Source organism: Chiloscyllium plagiosum, chromosome 12 (genome assembly GCF_004010195.1).
Source record: "Chiloscyllium plagiosum isolate BGI_BamShark_2017 chromosome 12, ASM401019v2, whole genome shotgun sequence".
Lineage (NCBI taxonomy): Eukaryota > Metazoa > Chordata > Chondrichthyes > Orectolobiformes > Hemiscylliidae > Chiloscyllium > Chiloscyllium plagiosum.
In genome coordinates, this window is record NC_057721.1 from 7,969,142 (window position 1) to 7,989,078 (window position 19,937).

The 19,937-nt window shown below is 38.9% G+C and overlaps 1 protein-coding gene across 7 annotated transcripts in view; it reads left to right on the top strand.

The window, feature by feature from the left end:
• The window catches only part of fndc3a (fibronectin type III domain containing 3A), a 190,835-nt gene that overhangs the window by 144,574 nt on the left and 26,324 nt on the right, over nucleotides 1–19,937 (top strand). For all 7 annotated transcript variants that reach the window (XM_043700406.1, XM_043700400.1, XM_043700401.1 and 4 more), the window contains 6 exons: nucleotides 9,409–9,527; nucleotides 9,724–9,829; nucleotides 11,514–11,689; nucleotides 12,417–12,530; nucleotides 13,144–13,293; nucleotides 19,114–19,397. In XM_043700406.1, the coding sequence (XP_043556341.1) occupies nucleotides 9,409–9,527; nucleotides 9,724–9,829; nucleotides 11,514–11,689; nucleotides 12,417–12,530; nucleotides 13,144–13,293; nucleotides 19,114–19,397 (949 nt within the window). The remainder of the gene's footprint in view (nucleotides 1–9,408; nucleotides 9,528–9,723; nucleotides 9,830–11,513; nucleotides 11,690–12,416; nucleotides 12,531–13,143; nucleotides 13,294–19,113; nucleotides 19,398–19,937) is intronic.

Below are 19,937 nucleotides of genomic sequence, written 5' to 3' on the forward strand. Positions count from 1 at the left end.
AAGGGGCAACTTTTTCACACAGAAGGTGGTACGTGTATGGAATGAGCTGCCAGAGGAAGTGGTGGAGGCTGGTACAATTGTAACATTTAAAAGGCATTTGGATGGGTATATGAATAGGAAGGGTTTGGAGGGATATGGGCCGGGTGCTGGCAGGTGGGACTAGATTGGGTTGGGATATCTGGTCAGCATGGATGGGTTGGACTGAAGGGTCTGTTTCCATGCTGTACATTTCTATTACTCTATGACTGTTCTATAGATTGCTTGAAAAAAATGTGGACACTAGAGCAATTGAAGTTGGCAGCACTAAAATCAGTAGATTTTTGTTAAGTTATTAAGGATTGTGCAACAAACAAATGTAAGTGGGGATGATGTACAGATTATCATTGTCTGAAAGAATGGTCTGAAAGGCATGAGTGGTTAGTGGCTAAATTGTCATGCTAGCATAGAAGGAAGTCGTTTTCTGATCTGAGAAATATAATCCTGACAGGGTTTTTTCTTTGGTACTGACGCCATTCAGCTTGCTGAACAAAAGAATTCATATGCAAAATTCTATGAGACAACATATCGTTCCAGTGCATTTGAGGGATATTTCTGAAGAAAAAATTAGTTATGTAGCTATTAGCCCATATTTTCCAGCAGCCAGATAGTTGTTATCCCAGCATAGATGTGGGCTGTGCATGGGGACCGTGCAGCATCCCCATTGTAGCATTCTGTAGGGATTGTCTGGAAAATTGAAGATTCCACTGGTAATTCCAACAACCTTGGAATCTTTCAAAAGTATCCCTTTAAATTGGAGATTTCGGACAATTCTAATGAAATGAAGTAAATAATTTTAACCCTGAACAGTTATCCTGTTAAATATGCAGCCTCCTAAGTAAGTATTCAACTCAAGAAACGTTTATTTCTATCAATTAGAGTTTCATCAACCCAAACAGCACCGCCAACAACTTCCCACCCCCCTGCCCAGTCCAGGCCTGATCTGCGTTTCACTTCCCCCTCCTTAGGCGCGGGGCCACTGCTCCCCTTCCAACACTTCAGAAGAATCTCCATCCCCATATTTCACCCCCCCCCCCCCCAAACTGTCAATTTCGGTGACCCTGTTGGTTAATTGTTGAAAGGTTGCTTGACCATTTTTCATCCCAAACGACATAACTTCACATTGATAAAGTTCATCCCAGTTATGCAAGCTGATATTTCTTTGACAAGTTCCATTGACTGTTCTTTTTAATGAGCCAATTTTTGTGCTATATCATACTTGACTAGTCCTCCCACACTTTCTTCTAATTGTGGAATCAGATATGAATTTGTCCCTTTGTCACTGCATTGACTTTTTTGTAATCGATACAGTCTTTATGATACATCCAGTTTCAGCTCAATCACAGTAGGTGAGTTCCAGTTACAATGATTTAATTCAATAAAGTCATTGTCCATCATAAATTCAATCTCTTCCCTCACTTGAGTTTACTTCTACAGGTTGTGTACATAAAACTGTTTTTTGGATAGCATGTATACCACTGTTAATATCATGGATTTGATTCTAACAGTTAGTAGTTTTCTGGAAAATAGTCTAAAATTCTATCTAAACTTTTAAGCACAACTCTATTATCCACTGACTATTGGAGGATCAGCATCTGAGTTTTCAACTTGTAATTCATTCTCAAATCATTGTGATATTCATTCAGTCCCCATTTCTTTCACCACTATAAGTATGCTTACGTTCTCACAATCCTCTCAGTAAATATATGCCTTTGACCTATTACTACAACACACATGCTGATTTTTTTGCCTCCTGTCTGCAGTACTTATGATGCAATTCACATCTTTGAGTTTCTTTTTGAACTGATAAGGTCCAGAGAACCTTGCTTTCAACTGTTCCCCAATGACAGATGGTAGTAGTAACACATTGCCTGTAGCAAGACTGTTATGAGCTTTGGCCTTTTTATTTCCTGTAGCTTCCATTGTTTTTTGAGCACTTTGCAAGTGCATTTTGTCCAACATGCAAGTTTTGGTTAGTTTTCTTGGAAATTTAACATATAACTCGGAAATGTAGTCGATGTGTTTTAGCTTATGAATTTAAAGGGTCCTTTGAATTCATGTTTATATATCCTTAAAAGGATTAGTCCTGTTAATGCAGTATAAGTATCCTTAATGGCAAACAGTGCCAAGGGAATTAGGACATTCCTGACAATAATTTGGTACCATTTTTCTAATGCTCCTTAAGATATTCTGAAGATGTAAATTGTTTTATTCTTACCAAACGAATTCATTGTTTCTTTGAATATTTTGACATTAAGTTTAAATGTTGATCTGATTTTTTTTGGGTAATCCATATCTTGTTTACAAATTAACCAACTTTTCTATTATCATTTTTGTCATAAATTTCCTCACGAACACTGCCCCAGTGGATCTTGCAGAAATAGCCAGAATTTGTGAAAAAATACCGGTTTGCACATTTGGTGTTAGGTAGGACTTTACACAATTTATTAAGGCTCTGTAAAAGGGTTTTTTGAAAACTGATATCAGAATGAAAGGAGTGGGTTCCACTACCTGACATGTAAGACATCATTTGGCAAAATTTAGCCACATCTTTATGGAATTCCAGCCGATAATTTTTTTTTGTATTTTAGCCTGCATTTTCCAAGTACCTAAGTGGCCAGCCATTGGAATTTCATAAGCCATTTAAATTTAATTATAGTACTAAAGTGGAATTGACACCTAATGGACTGCTGCTAATAACCATTGGATGATATTTGAAATGGACTCCATTTTCTTATTAGCATTTGTATTTTCAATAATACTAAAGTATTATTATAACTTAAAGTTGGTTTAATTTAATTTTTAAACAAGGTATGGATTACCCAAAGAAATACAGTTAGATCAACATTTAAACTTGATATCCAAGTTTTGTCAGGTATTGATTCTGGTTCAGTTGTTGAGTGGACTGTTTATTACAGCACTTTCAATTCAGATTGTTTAGATTTATTGTCATATGCATTGTAGTACAGTATAGGAGTAAAGTGAAAAGTGTACACAGTCGCATTCTTCCACCTTAGTATGCATAAAACAGGACTAAAAACAGAAGCAACAATAAAACACAGCCAAAAGAAAAGGAAATGTCCAAATCACTTCCACGCTTATGCCATGAGTCCTGTCCACCAGAAAAACAAAGCCACAAGTCCATCCCTCAGTCTGTGATCACTCAGCTCTGAGTCCCTGCTTGCCGCCACAGTCTGAATGCCTCCACCTGGGCCTAGCCATACCCTGGAACTGCACTACAGCCACTGGAACTATGTCATAATTCACGCTTTATCTGTTGTATTTCTATTAAAGAAATCAAATAAATTTGTCAGCCTCATTCTCTTTTCCTTTAAACATTATTTAAATTTTCAAAAATAGTGTCACACAACTGGATTTCTATATCATCTCTCCTTTTTGTAAGCTCATCCTCTTCCTGTCTAATTCTATGCCCTGAGGTCTGCTTAAGCCACAGTCAGGAAATAATCCAGGATATTCCTCCTCTTTCTTTTATTTTTATACACCCTTGATGAGGCCTTTATGTTTGAAACAGATATTGATTCTTCAAGATAATATCACGTCCTTCTGGAGGGATTTGAAGCACTATCCCAACTACGAATACTTCATTTACTAAACCACGCTCTAATACAACTCCTTTATAATGGGACCAGTTTCTAAAGTCTATGTATACTTCCATTTACTAACTCCTCTGGAAGATAATTAGAGTCATAGAGATGTACAGCATGGAAACACACCCTTCAGTCTAACTCGACCATACCAAGCAGATATCCCAACCCAATCTAGTCCCACCTGCCAGCACCTGGCCCATATCCCTCCAAACCCTTCCTGTTCATATATCCATCCAGATGCCTTTTTAAATGTTGCAATTATATTGGCCTCCATCACTTCTTCTGGCAGCTTGTTCCATACATGTAGCACTCACCCCTTGGGTCTCTTTTATATCTTTCCCCTCTCACCCTAAACCTATGCCCTCTAGTTCTGGACTCCCCCAACCCAGGGAAAAGACTTTGTCTATTTATCCTAACCATGCCCCTCATGATTTTATAAACCTCTATAAGGTCGTCCCTTAGCTTCCAACGCTCCAGGGAAAACAGGCCTAGCCTATTCAACCTCTCCCTATAGCTCAAATCCTCCAACCCTGGCAACATCCTTGTAAATCTTTTCTGAACCCTTTCAAGTTTAACAACATCCTTCCAATAGGAAGGAGACCAGAATTGCACGCAATATTCCAACAGTAGCCTGACCAATGTCCTGTACAGCCGCAACATGACCTTCCAACTCCTGTACTCAGTACTCTAATTGAAGCATAACCAGCATCAGCAACTAATCCAAGATGGAGGATGGGAATAATTTCTGGCTGTAACAGGTTGCTCCTTTTTCTTTGAGGTATTTTCAGTGTTGGAGGTGATTTCCTTGAATCTCAGGAGCAGTAATTACTGTTTTATATGCTGTTGCATTGTTTTGGAACTTTGGAGGAAAAAAAGTCAAAACAACAGCACTTTTAAAAGGGAGGGGAACAGACAAAGGCAGCACATGGTCAGGTCAGTGCAAGAGAGAGAGAGAAAAAGAAACCCCCACTGCTAACTGATATAGCAGTGAACCTGCGCAGTTACTGCCTTTGCTGTTTGAATTCAGGTATTGCTGGACATCGGAGTGTGTCTGGGAAAATTAACAAACAGTGAAATTTACAAGTAATCTTGGAGGAACTTGCTTGGGAGAAGTCAGAACACAGAAACAGATAAGTGAATATTTTTAAGTGTGGCCTCACAGAAAGTCTGCAGTAATGAGTAGAGTGGGTACTTTCTTGATTATATGTTTTATTGAGATATGTGTCTTGATTAAACTTAAAAATATAAGCCATAAGTATTAAGTTAGTCTGGAGCAGTGTTTTGTAAAGGAATAAGACAGTGCTATTTTCTGGGTCTGTAGATTGGAAGAAGCAAACATGACCTTTAGTAGAGTGATATGCTCTTCTTGTCGGATATGGGAGTTCAGGGAGGGTTTACATGTTACTGAGGATTATATCTGCAATAAATGCTGTTGGTTACGAATCCTATCAGATCGAATGGATCGGTTGGAAAGACAGTTAGAGGCAACGAGAAATTTACAAGAGCAAGGAGATGTGATGGATGGCAGATACAGGACGGGAGAAAAGTTGCAGATACAGTCACATAAATGGGTTAACTCCAGGAAAGGTAAGAGAGGCAGGCAAGTAGACCAGGAGTCTTCTGTGGCTATCCCCATTTCAAACAAGTATGCTGTTTTGGAAAATGTAGGGGGTGTTGGATTCTCGGGGAAATGTAGCAAGAACAACCAAATTTCTGGTATCGAGACAGACTCCAGTGCAATGAGGAGTATGTCGGGTTCCCAGAGATCGATTGTATTAGGGGACTCTCTAGTCTGAGGTGCAGATAGACGTTTCTGTGGCCAGCAGCGAAAAATCAGAATGGTGTATTGCCTCCCTGGTGCCAGGATCAAGGATGTCTCAGAGAGAATGCAGAATGTTCTCAAGGGGGAGAGGGACCAACAGGAGGTCATTGTACACATTGGAACTAATTACATAGGAAGGCAAAAGGATGAGATTCTGAAGGGAGAATATAGAGAGTTAGGCAAGAATTTAAAAAGAAGATCCTCAAGAGTAGTAATATCTGGATTACTCCCAGTGCTGCGAGCTAGTGAGGGTAGGAATAGGAGGATAGAGCAGATGAATGCATGACTGAGGAGCTGGTGAATGGAAGAAGGATTCATTTTTGGATTATTGGAATCTCTTCTGGAGTAGAAGTGATCTGTACAAGAAGGACGGATTGCACTTGAATTGGAGGGGAACTAATATACTGGCAGGGAGATTTGCTAGAGCTGCTCAGGAGGATTTAAACTATTAAGGTGATGGGGGTGGAACCCAGGGAGATAGTGAGGAAAGAGATCAATCTGAGATTAGTACAGTTGAGTAAAGAAGCAAGTCACACAGTCAGGGCAGGCAGGGACAAATCAGAGAACAGGGTAGGCCTGGTAAATTAAACTGCCATTTATTTCAATGCAAGAGGCCTAACAGGGAAGGCAGATGAACTCAAGGCATGGTTAGGAACATGGGACTGCGATATCATAGCAATTTCAGAAACATGGCTCAGGGATGGACGGGAATGGCAGCTTAATGTTCCAAGATGCAAATGCTACAGGAAGGACAAAAAGGGAGGCAAGAGAGGAGGGGGAGTGGCATTTTTGATCAGGGATAGCATTACAGCTGTACTGAGGGAGGGCATTCCCGGAAATACATCCATTGAAGTTATTTGGGTGGAACTGAGAAATAAGAAAGGTATGATCATCTTATTGGGATTCCTCTAATAGTCAGCGGGAAATTGAGAAATAAATTTGTAAGGAGATCTAAGTTATCTGTAAAAATAACAGGGCGGTTATGGTAGGGGATTTTAATTTTCCAAACATAGACTGGGACTGCCATAGTGTAAAGGGTTTAGATGGAGAAGAATTTGTTAAGTGTGTACAAAAAGATTTTCTAATTCAGCATGCGGATGTACCTATAGAGAAGGTGCAAAACTTGATCTATGCTTGGGAAATAAGGCAGGGCAGGTGACTGAGGTGTCAGTGGGGGAGCACTTCGGGGTCAGTGACCATAATTCTATTTAGTTTTAAAATAGTGATGGAAAAGGATAGACCAGATCTAAAATTTGAAGTTCTAAATTGGAGGAAGGCCGATTTTGATTGTATTCGGAAAGAACTGTTAAAAACTGATTGGGGGCAGATGTTCGCAGGTAAAGGGACGGCTGGAAAATGGGAAGCCTTCAGAAGTGAGATAACGAGAATCCAGAGAAAGTATATTCCTGTTAGGGTGAAAGGAAAGTCTGGCAGGTATAGGGAATGTTGGATGATTAAAGAAATTGAGGGTTTTCTTAAGAAAAAGAAGGAAGGATATGTCAGGTATAGACAGAATAGATCGCGTGAATCCTTCGAAGAGTATAAAGGCAGTAGGAGTATACATAAGCGGGAAATCAGAAGGGCAAAAAGGGAACATGAGATAGCTTTGGCAAATAGAGTTAAGGAGAATCCAAAGGGATTTTACAAATACAATAAGGACAAAAGGGTAACTCGGGAGAGAATACTGCCACTCAAAGATCAGCAAGGTGGCCTTTGTGTGGAGCCGCAGGAGATGGGGGAGATACTAAACGAGTGTTTTGTATCAGTGCTTACTGTGGAAAGGATATGGAAGGGATAGAATGTAGGGAAATAGATGATGACATCTTGCAAAATGTCCAGATTACAGAGGAGGAAGTGCTGGATGTTTTGAAACGGTTAAAGGTGGATAAATCCCCAGGACTTGATCAGGTGTATCCGAGAACTCTGTGGGAAGCTAGAGAAGTGATTGCTGGGCCTCCTGCTGAGATATTTGTATCATCGATAGTCACAGGTGAGGTGCCAGAAGACTGGAGTTTGGCTTCGTGGTGCCACTGTTTAAGAAGGGTGGTAAGGAGAAGCCAGGGAACTATAGACTGGTGAGCCTGATGTCAATGGTGGGCAAATTGTTGGAAGGAATCCTGAGGGACAGGATGTACATGTATTTGGAAAGGCAAGGACTGATTAGGGATAGTCAACATGGCTTTATGGGTGGGAAATGATGTCTCACAAACTTGATTGAGTTTTTTGAAGAAGTAACAAAGAAGATTGAAGAGGGCAGAGTAGTAGATGTGATCTATGTGGACTTCAGTAAGGCGTTCGACAATGCTCCCCATGAGAGACTGGTTAGCCAGGTTAGATCTCACGGAATACAGGGAGAACTAGCCATTTGGATAAAGAACTGGCTCAAAGCTAGAAGACAGAGGGTGGTGGTAGAGGGTTGTTTTTCAGACCGGAGGCCTCTGCCAGTGGAGTGCCACAATGATTGGTGCTGGGTCCACTACTTTTCATCATTTATATAAATGATTTGCATGTGAGCTTAAGAGGTATAGTTAGTAAGTTTGCAGATGACACCAAAATTGGAGGTGTAGTGGACAGTGAAGAAGGTTACCTCAGATTACAACAGGATCTTGATCAGATGGGCCAATGGGCTGAGAAGTGGCAGATGGAGTTTAATTCAGATAAATGTGAGGTGCTGCATTTTGGGAAAGCAAATCTTAGCAGGACCTATACACTTAATGGTAAGGTCCTAGGGAATGTTGCTGAACAAAGAGACCTTGGTGTACAGGTTCATAGCTCTTTGAAAGTAGAGTTGCAGGCAGGTAGGATAGTGAAGAAGGCGTTTGGTTTGCTCTCTTTTATTGGTCAGAGTATTGAGTACAGGAGTTGGGAGGTCCTGTTGCGGCTGTACAGGACATTGGTTAGGCCGCTGTTGGAATATTGCGTGCAATTCTGGCCTCCTTCCTATCGGAACAATATTATGAAACTTGAAAGGGTTCAGAAAAGATTTACAAGGATGTTGCCAAGCTTGGAGGATTTGAGCTATAGGGAGAGGTTGAATAGGCTAGGGCTGTTTTCCCTGGAGCGTCGGAGGCTGAGGGGTGACCTTAAAGAGGTCTGTAACACCATGAGGGGCATGGATAGGATAAATAGACAAAGTCTCTTCCCTGGGGTGGGAGAATCCAGACCTAGAGGGCATAGATTTAGGGTGAGAGGGGAAAGATATAACACAGACCTAAGGAGCAACTTTTTCACACACAGGGTGGTACCTGTATGGAATGAGCTGCCAGAGGAAGTGGTGGAGGCTAGTACGATTGCAACATCTAAAAGGCATCTGGGTGGGTATATAAATAGGAAGGGTTTGAAGGGATATGGGCCGGGTGCTGGCAAGTGGGACTAGATTAGGTTGGGATATCTGGTCAGCGTGGACGAGTTGGACCAAAGGGTCTGTTTCCATGCTCTACATCTCTATGATTCTGACTGGTTTGTTCCAGTGGCTCTCACTATCTTTACTGGTTTACCTCTTTAATTAGAAGAATAAGGGAACATCTCTCACTTTCAATAAAATATTCACGACTTCAATGGTCTGATTCTTTTTGTGAGTCATTTAGTGAAAAATAATTCTCTGGACTGCCTGAGTCATCTCTCCCTTAGTAGATTCTAAGCAAATATCCGCCACTTGTTCTTTTGCTACAGTTTTAATATCCACTTCCCTTTCTGTTGCATCCTTTTCAATTCAAGGCTGACTTTCTGACCTTTTTTTTGGGGTCTGGAGGTGAGGGGAAGGGGGTGTCACCTTCGCGGAACTAAAACCAAAATTCCATTTGACTTTATTTTAAAACTAAATGCGCCATCAGACATATTGGGACAAATTATGCAGCTGCTTATTTTAAGAAATTTGCTAACTGCTTGGTGACATTGCTATTGAAAGAATTACTCATAACCTATTTCTAATAAACTTTTCAGCGAACACTTGGGACGTGGTTTATAGTGGAGCTACCAGAGAACATGTGTGTGACCACCTTAATCCTGGCTGTGTCTACCAGTTGCGACTTTACTGCATTAGTGAAGGAGGGCAGAGTCCGGTAATGTTGACATTTATCATACTGGACACATAACTGTTCCTTTGTAATAAAATGAGTAAAAAGATCCAGCATTCTTAGAAATAGTGTACCTGGTGTAAATTTACTCTTAAAAAGAATTTTAGGGAACTACTTTGGGAATCTTATAAGAAATCATATTAGCATGATCATTAATTTTTGTGATGAATACCTTTTACAGGTCTCAGAAACATTATTAGTGCAGACACCAGCAGTTCCCCCTGGTCCTTGCCAACCACCAAGACTTGTCGGTAAAGCTCGGACAAGAGAAATACAGTTACGATGGGGTGAGAGCCATTTGTCACTGCACTGCTGAAACTATAAGTTTTAGTCCACGGTGATATGTGAAGTTGAGTGGACAGAATGAGCTTAGCCTGTGATATTAAATAATTTTTATGTTGATGCATGCTGAGATATATAGCTGCCAGTTATCTTTGATCCACACTGATTCATGTACCCAACAGAAATTGGGTTTTTTTGGTGGAACATCTTTATTTGAACCATACTTAGCTAGTAATTCTTTAGAAAAAAGTTTAGAATTCTTTAAAAATTTGTTTTTCCCTTTACTTTTTGCAAATATGTTATTTAAATAGATGGTTCTAAATTCATACTCCAAAACTGGAAGTATATCATTCATAAAGATTTAGTAATATTGCTCTTCTGATCAAAGGGTCACTGAACTCAAAACTGTTTTCTCCCCACTGGAGCTGCTACACTTGCTGAGTTTCTCCAGCAATTTCCATTTTTGTTTCAGAACTCCAGCATCTACAGTTCTTTGTCTTCCTTTAGTGCCTAATATTAATTCTTATAAGTCTCTGTTGTTATTAAAATAAATGTCTACCTATATTAAATAATAGTGGAATGCTTTGAAATTTAAGCACTTGAACTCACTTTTTGTCAACTTTGTAGCTTGGAAGCAACTTAAAGAATCCCAAGCTGCTTTTGATGTATGTTAATCTGGATACCATAAACATGTTGGACCTTTGAAACTGTAAAACAGCAGTGAACTTCAAACGGCTACATTTCTTCTAAAGCTACAAATTGGCATGTAGGACATTTCCATCTAGACCCATTGCACAAATATTCCTTAAGTTATATAAATGTTTTAATTTGTCTAAAAGTTGGGAGCAGATAAAGCTGATTTAATGTATCTAAAAATAATTGTTCCTCATTTTAAAAGAAAAAAAACACAAGTACAATTACTTGAATCTGCTTTCTCTGTCTTAGTTTTAAATGGTTTGCCATGTAAATACTATTTTACAAAGTTTAATAATTTCCATTGAATATTTAATTCCACTGACAGGTGATATGCTCTTTTTTGAAAAAGGGCACAGAAGTAGTTATTCTTCAATTAAACTATGCCTGAACTTATGCATTAACTCTATTTTGCTGCTGAAACATATATCCTTTGGTTCCTTCCATGTAACAAAAAAAATCTGGAAATGTCTTCTTGTATTATTTACTACATATTATTTTTATCTCCTGTTCACATTTAATTTTTTTTAACCTTGATTATGTACATTGGAAGAATATATGAGACCTTAGCAGCTTGGTATAAAAATTGTAAAAAATGTTAATGCCTACATTACACCTGTGCCCAATAAAATTGATATGAACACTAATTAACATTCCTTAGAAGCTTAATCACAACAGCAAGGAATTGCGTAAATAGGACCCATTGTGGATTTTATTGTGTCTAGATTGTTCAATTTATCAGCTCAGTGAGGCATTTTATTTCATAAGGCCATAGATGGCATCTTAAAATTCCAACATCTGTTGTCAATTTGCAAACTTTTCACAGATTACATATTTGACTTCCTTTTTGATTAACTGTACTATTATCTCCTTATATGATTCGGTCATACTTTGATAATACTCTTGTGAAGCCTAGGGGCATTTTTCTATGCTAAAGGTATGATATAAGTGTACATCTTTGACTTGAAAGTGTAGAAGCTTGATTTGTCTCATTAGGCCAACCTCCTATAACTGGCGGGTCTCAAGTAATCGGTTATAGACTGGAAATGTCTGCATCAGACCTGACTGAACCCAAGGATGTGTACCAGGGACCTGACACAGAATGTACAGTCAGCAGCCTGCTTCCAGGAAAGATGTACAGTTTTCGACTTCGGGCTGTAAACAAAGCAGGGGTAAGGGTCAAGATTCTGGAAAGCTCACTGAAATGTCAAATCTTAAGAAGAACCTTCAGTATTAGAATATAAATGGGTGGAGATGCATACAATCCAGCCCTGTTAGCTTTTGTTTTTGATGCTGCATTGTTCAGGTCTTTCAGAGACATTATTCTGCACAGTAATTTGTTGTTAGATTGGTGTAGCTATTAACATAACATTGCCTTCTACAGGCTCAGACTAACAATTTAGTTATTTTGAAATTACTATTTTCTGTACTGACATTTAGGATGTAGCACCCATAATGTTCAAATGTTTGTTCAGCACTGATGGTTATGGGATAAACTTGATAATTGATGGTTCATTCTTTTGTTTCTATGGTTAATGAAGATAGGAGTACAAGTAAGTTACTGCAGGAGAAAAAGAAGTGTTCATTAGTTTTGTGATAGAGAAGGTGGGATTATCAAGAATTTGTTCAGGGCAGTAATACTGTAACTTTCTAAGACAGCAAGATTACAAAGACAAATTATTATAAAAGAAACAATTTATTAACGACTGGTTATATTTTAGAGCTGTTTGAATGGAAGTAACTTGCTCTTTTATCATGAAGTGTGAGTTGGTCAATCCACAGTCTACATGAGTTCTCTTTCTAATCTTCCAGTTTAAGTTTAACATTTTGGTACTAAATATCTTACAAATTTTAACAACAGTTGTACAGTCCAAATAATTATATTTTCTTTCCTCATAGTGTGGTCCTTATTCAGAAAAATGTGAAATTTGCACAGCTGCAGGATGTCCTGACCAATGCAAAGCTCCACATGTTGTGTGCAAAACAGCCACGTGTGTGCACGTCAGCTGGACAGTATGTATTATGTCTCCCTTATGTCTTACTAATCTTGTGGCAAAAATTAACTCCTGTTTGTTTCAATATTAATTGGATTATTTGATTGTACATACCTGAAGAGTAAGAATCAGTTACTGTAAACAACTTCTGAAAGTTGTAAGAGAATTGTATTCGAGCTCCTAGTCATACCTGAGGATAAAGCACCTCAAAGATCCTGGCCAAGAAATTAGTTTAAGCTTTGAAGTGCCAAATAAAATGATCTCTACTTCCAAAGGGGTGCAAAAATCAAGATGATTCAGAACTTGGTTCTTAGATATATGATTGCAGTAAACATCTAGTGACCATCATTTAATGTTCTGAAGGCTCTAATTTCAAGGTGGTTTCTGTAAATACTGGAAAGAATAGGAGACAGCAGGGAGCCGTGCTGACTGACTTCCTCATGAGCAAAGAGCTTGTTTAACTAGGAGGATGTTTTCTAAAAAGGTAGCTTGTGCCAGTGGCTGCTGCTAGCTAGAATGCATCACATCCAAAAAATTTGAGTAGAGTAGACTAGACTTTGAAACCTAATTTGTTTGCTGTTTGACATTCAGAAATACATCACATATTTATACACTTAATTTTGTTTTTGCAGACTCCAGCTGATAATGGTGCTGATGTGACAGAGTACAAGCTGGAATGGGGAGTTGTGGAAGGCATCCTGCAAATATGTTATTGTGGTCCTGGTCTAAATTTTGAAGTGAAGGGGCTTTTGCCAGCCACAACATACTTTTGTAGAGTGCAGGTAATTAAGAAACATAGAGTTATACAGCACAGAAACAGTAACTCTTCGGTCCAACTTGAGTGTGACACCAGATATGCTACATTGATCTAGGCCCATTTGTCAGCATTTGGTCCATATCACTCTAAATCCTTCCTATTCGTGTACCCAACCAGATGCCTTTTAAATGTAAGTGTAGCTGCTTCCACCATGTCCTCTGGCAGCTTATCCCATACCCCACATTCTACATGAAAAGTTGCCCCTCAGGTTCCTTTTAAATATTTCCCCTTTCACCATAAATCTATGCCCTCTAGTTTTAGACTCCCCTACCTTAAGAAAAAGACCCTAGTTTTACATCCCATCCACAGCCCTCAAGATTTTGTAAACCTCTAAAACCCATCAGCCTCCAACACTCAAGGGAAAAAGCCTTAGCCTTTATCTAGCTCAAACTTCTTTATCTAGCTCAAACCTTTCAAACCCAGCAACATCCTTGTAAATCTTTTCAGATACAGATATAGAAACTGTGGATGTGCTGAGGACAAGGAGATTATATGCCCATAGAATCTAAGCTAGCATTGATGTGATTATAAAGTATAGGTTTAAGGTGTGGGAGATGGTGGCATAGTTGTAATACCACTGGACTGGTAATCCAGATGCCCAGGCCAATGCTGTGGGGATAAGAGTGCAACTCCCACAATGGCATCTTGTGGAATTTAGATTTCATAATTGCAACCATGAAAACTATCATTGCTTGTTGGAATAATTCCAAGATTCATCAGCACTAAATCTCCCTTTGCAAAGCATAGTTTAAATTAAAAATTTTAATTGCATTTTGTTAACCTCTTTTGCTTCAACAGTTACTGAATATAAAAAGTAAATTCTGATGACATTAAGGACTTACTGCATAACATACCTCTCTCTACTGAGGAGGATAGACTTTGAGTCCTTTTCAGATATTGCTATTTGTGTAAGGCAGAACTTCCTGTTCTATAATTAACTTGCTTTTTAGTGCTTTGAACCTGTTGTATTTTGTTCCATGTTGTAAATTACATCAAATTAATTCAACAGATTTCCCTTTTCCTATTTGATTTCCTATATTATGTACTTTTTAAAACTGAAAAACCCGGCTTTTTTTTGTAAATATATTTATTAGCAAATTTTTTTAACTTTACAAACATATAAAATTATTGAAAAATACAATCAATAACAAATATCGGTATAATTAAAAAAAAACACAACAACAATATAACTAGTATCACTAACTATTAACCTACCCTCTAATATAGGAAAACCCTAACACTGTGCAAAGCAACACCAAAAAAAGAAAGAAGAGCAAAACAAAACACAGAATACAGAACAGCTATGCTCAGCGCAAAGCTCCCAAACAGAGGAACGGGAGCATTGTATATATACCCGTATTAACTCAGGAGACCCCTTCCAGGGCCCAGGTCTTGACAAATTTAACCATCCTGGTTAAACAAATGCCCTAGTTAAGACAACTGACAAATCTGTTTCCAAATAACTCAAGTAGGGCTGCCATGTCTTATAAAAATAGTCTGTTGTGTGGTGCACCATGTTTGTAAAAAAATGTTCAAGGGAATGTGCTCCATAATTAATTTCTGCCATCTCAGCATGCCCGGTGGGTTTTCAAACACCCAGTTCATCAGAATATTCTTCCGTGCACAGTATGCAAGAATATTAAATAGTTTCTTCCCATGCCCGTCTAAAGATGGTAAATTTGGTAGACCTAAGAGGAGGAATATCGGGTCTACTTTGACTTCAGTCCTCAATACCCTCCCTATCTCTCCCGCCACAGCTCTACAGTAAATACTGAGCCTGTGGCATGTCCAGAAGCAATGGGTAAGAATACCTACACTTATTTTACATTTGGGGCACACTGAAGATGCCCCTTTTTTGAAACTTCGCCAGACGGTCTGGTGCCAGATGAGCCCTGTGCAGAACTTTTAACTGCGTAGCGCATGTCCTATTACAGATTGAGATCTTTCGAGTATTCTCCCATATGTTCTCCCATGTTTCAGAAGAGATCTCCACTCCTAGCTCTTGCTCCCAGACCTTACATAACCAGTTAATATCCTGCGAGACCCTGCCACCCAACAGGCGATAGGGGAACTAACTGAAAGGGTACTTGTGGAATGTAGCAAAAACCTCTCAGTATCGGGCTTATAGGGCTTAGTGAGAAGTGTCGTCGTCTTCTGGATGAAACCCCTAGCCTGAAAAAAAAGAAAAGAACTCTGCTGGGTAACCCATATTTGCAGCTCAGCTGCTCAAAAGATATCATAACCTCCCCTTCAAACAAGTCTCCCAAACTAGAAACTCCTCTCGCTGCCCATAGTTTGAACCCTGAGTCCATCATCCCTGGTCGGAACCCTGGCAGGCCAACTATAGGTGTAAATGGCGAACTCTTGGATAAACAACCCTCACTCTGACGCATTGCCCTCCAAGCCCTCACTGTACTAATGACAATGGGGTTCCGGCAGTGGTCCATAACTGTCCTCATCTTATCCATGAACAATAGGTTAATAAGAGGACACTTTGCTTGGGAGGCCTCAATATCCAGCCATATTGAGTTTGGATCATTACCTACCCAATCGCAGACAAAGGACAGTGGGGAACTCAATTGATACCTTCTGATATCTGGGAAATCAACTCCTCCCCCTCCTTGAGGCAACTGCAATTTAGTAAGTTTGATGAGCCCACGATGCCAGACAAAGGAACCAAACCACCCCATAAGCTTTCACAGCGTTGACTTGGAAACATTATAGGGAGCGTACACATGGGATAAAGCAAACGAGGAAGAACATTCATCTTAATGAGAGATATTCAGCCCAACCATGAAATTGGAAGAGCCTCATCTCTGGAGATCTCACCTAATATTGTCGAGCAAGTGAGCAAAGTTAGTCCAAAATAACAGATCAAACTTGGGGGTAATAAAAATGGCTAGGTACCGGAATCCTGCCCGTGACCACTTAAAAGGGAACTTAGAGCCACCTTCAACTTCTAGCACATCCTTAAGACTCCCCAAAGGCATAGTCTCCGATTTTGCAAAGTTAATCTTATACCCTGAAATAGCCCCAAATGAATTGATACATTATATCAAATGTGGTACAGAGGTCACTGGGTTCAATAAAAACAGAAGGACATTATCCACATACAGTGTAATCTTGTGTGCCCTCGAACCCACTTCAGGAGGGGTTATGTGGACGTTCTGATGAATGGCCTCTGCCAGCGGCTATATCACCAACATAAACAACAATGGTGAGAGGGGGCAGCATTGCTGACTATCCCTACCAATTGTAAAATTCCCAGACTTCACCCGGTTGATGATGACTGCGGCCAGAGGGTGGCGATATAAAACTTTCACCCACCTAGCAAAAACTCCACCCAATCCAAACTGTTCTAAGACATAAAAAAGATACGGCCATTCCACCCGGTCAAATGCTTTCTCTGCATCTATGGAAATCACCAATCCCTGAATCGATCGTTGCTGACAAACTTGGACCATATTCAACAACCTTCTAATATTATTAGAGGACCTACGGCCCCTTATAAAGCCTGTCTGGTCCTCTTTAATAATATGGGGCAACACCCTTTCCATTCTCAGCGCCAGGATCTTGGACAGAATCTTGAAATCTGACTTTAATAGAGAGATAGGCCTGTATGAGGCACAATCCTCAGGAACCTTCCCCTTCTTAAGAATTAAGGAAATATTAGCTTCTCTCAAAGATTATGGTAGGCATTCATGTATATAGGAGTGATTGTACATCTCCAACATCGGCCCTGACAGTATCCCTATAAACTCCTTATAAAACTCACCCGGAAGACCATCAGGGCCAGGCACTTTCCCACTCTGAAGTTGCCTAGCTGTCTCCTGTATTTCCTGAACTGTCAAGGGGGCATTACGGAAAGAGGACTGTTCCAAGGTTACCCCTGGGAAAAACCCAGTTTTTAGCATCAAAATGAAAACAAAGTACTGGAAATAATTTTTAAATCTGGTACCATCTTTGGAGAGAAAAATAATTAACTTGTAGAGTGAGATTTAACTCTTTTTCAGATTAGGTTTCTGCACTGTTGCCCATATCTCTTACGCCAGGAATCAGTTTTCTGGTTCTTTCCTGCACTGCTCCCAACTCCAACAGACATCTGTATGACCAGAACAGGACGTAGTACTTGGATGTACTCCAATTAGTGCAGTCTGAGAGTCAAATTTTACTAAGGCTAATGATCTCTTTCAACTCATCATTATTTCAACACTATTTATGGGGGTCATTCAGTTTTTCTTCCTATATAAACTGCTTTATATTTTGATCATCTTCATTTTCATCTCTTGTATTTCTTATTTATAAGTTTTGTCTGACTCTTAATTTATGAACTACCTTTTCTCCCTTTGAGTCTGGTCATGTTTGCAGAGAATATCAATTTGCATTGAATTCAAATAATTATAAACAATAAGCATTTAAAATTCAGTATTGTTTCTAAACCTGAACCTATTCCAACAAAATGTGCTGTTTTCAGCCAATTTCTTTGGTCACTCTCAAGATTCAACCTTATTACTGACCCTAAGATTCTCTTTCAGTGAATGTTGAATTTTAAGTATGGATCTTAATTCATTTGAATAAGATGTTATCTTCTCTCTGTCCCAGTAAGCTGTAGCATCTTTACCCAGTGTGCACTGATATACAGGAATCCTTCGTTAGATTCTCAGAACAGTGTTCTGTTCTCAAAATGGATTATTCTAGATTTATTGTTGGAAAAATAATTTTTATACATTATTTAGCTTGATTTTTCTAGCAATCATAATACTAATCTGCCTTTTCCAATCCATTTATCATTTTGAATAACTAAATTATTTCAGACACTTTGTTTTCTAGCTGAACAGCCCACGTCATTGCAGTTATTCCTCATACTTCAAATCTCAAACTCTATGTGTCAGCCTCATGAACTTTCTCTATACCCTCCGATACTTGAATGTTTCCCTTGCATCCAGCAAATCAAACTAGGCATGGTACTCAAGATGTAGTTTGACCTTAGTACTGTACAGTGTCCTCATAATTTCTAACTGATTATGGGACTGTATCGTCCCAATATTCTGTTGACTTTGAGTAATGTTTCACAGAATCTGATGGATATATTTACCATCACATCCACATTGCTAAATCACTTACAGCTTCACCCTTTGTTATTTTAACACCATTTTGAGTTTTTCTCCTTATTTTCCTTTCTGTGTGTTATTGCATTAAATTGCACCTGCCATTGTCCTCTTTGCATTATTTTGTTACGCTTGAAAATTCTAAGCTGCCTTCTCTAGAGTCAATACATGTACTTATCTGACTATTCTGAAAGTTCTACATCAAAGTCAGATCATAAATTTTAAATTATAATTTTCTAAACACTTCTGAACTCCCTGAACTTGGATATCCCATTCAGTACTCATTGATGTCCAGACTGAATTTTAAGTATTTTCTTAAAATACTTAAAATGTTTCCAATGAATTTTAAGTATTTCCTACATTTCAGCCAACTTCTTCTTACTCCTTGTAAGGTTTTACATTCAATTCCTACAGTTTTAAATGTAAATAACAGCCTTTTATAGAACAGAAGTAACTAAGTGTCATTCTTAATTATACTAATTGAGTTTGTAGACATTAACTGGAACAAACTTGTAAGTTTGATGTCAATACTTCACAGTAAGTTATTGAGAACTGAACAAGTACCAAAGTATAAAGTTAAAAGGGGAAATAGAAAGTTACGCTTACTTTATATGACTTAAAAGCAAAATAGCCAATAATATGTGGCATGTTATTAACCTACAGCCTTCTGTTTCCAGGCACTGAATGTTGCTGGTGCAGGTCCTTTCAGTGATGTGGTTTTGTGCATGACTCCACCGTCTGTTCCAGCTGCTATAAGCTTTCTGCAAATAGTGAATGAAGATAAACTTGATACACCACTTGACTCCCCTTCAACATGTCTAGCCATACAGTGGGAAGAGCCTCGCAATAATGGTTCCGAAATCTCAAGCTACAGTATAGACTTTGGTGACAAGCAGCCAATAACAGTAGACAGATCGACTAATTGTATCATCCAAAATCTGCAGCCAGATACAACATACAGGTATGCTGTATCAAGTGATGGCGAGTTACTCTAAATTGTTTATGTGCCAAGGTGTCCCACCCTGGTTTAAGTTAGGTTTAAATCTACAACTGCTGAAGCCAAACTTTCTATGACCAGTGGGTTTTTTTTTTCTCCATAAAGCAATCTGAGTCTGTAATAGTCTTTGTAAGCAATTTTGACAGTTTATTCAGAAGATGAAATATCACACTAACTTCTAAATCCCTCTGTTATCCAATCTGATTTGTAGAGGATCAGCCTTCCAGTTTCTGTTTCGCTATTTATATTGAGCCATATCACTCCCTTTTTTGTTTCTTCTTTACCCATAAATCTACTTCTCTCATGACTGTTCTCCCTGTCATCATATCTCATTTACATGTTAACATAACACACATAATTTACCACACTGAACTTGTTTTTAAATTGATAAGTTAAAGTGAACCTTGATTTTAATGGTTCCCCAGAGACAAATGATAATACTTTGTCTCTAGCAAAAAAATTGGAATTTGGCCCTTTTTATATTTGCTGTAGCTTTCATAGCTG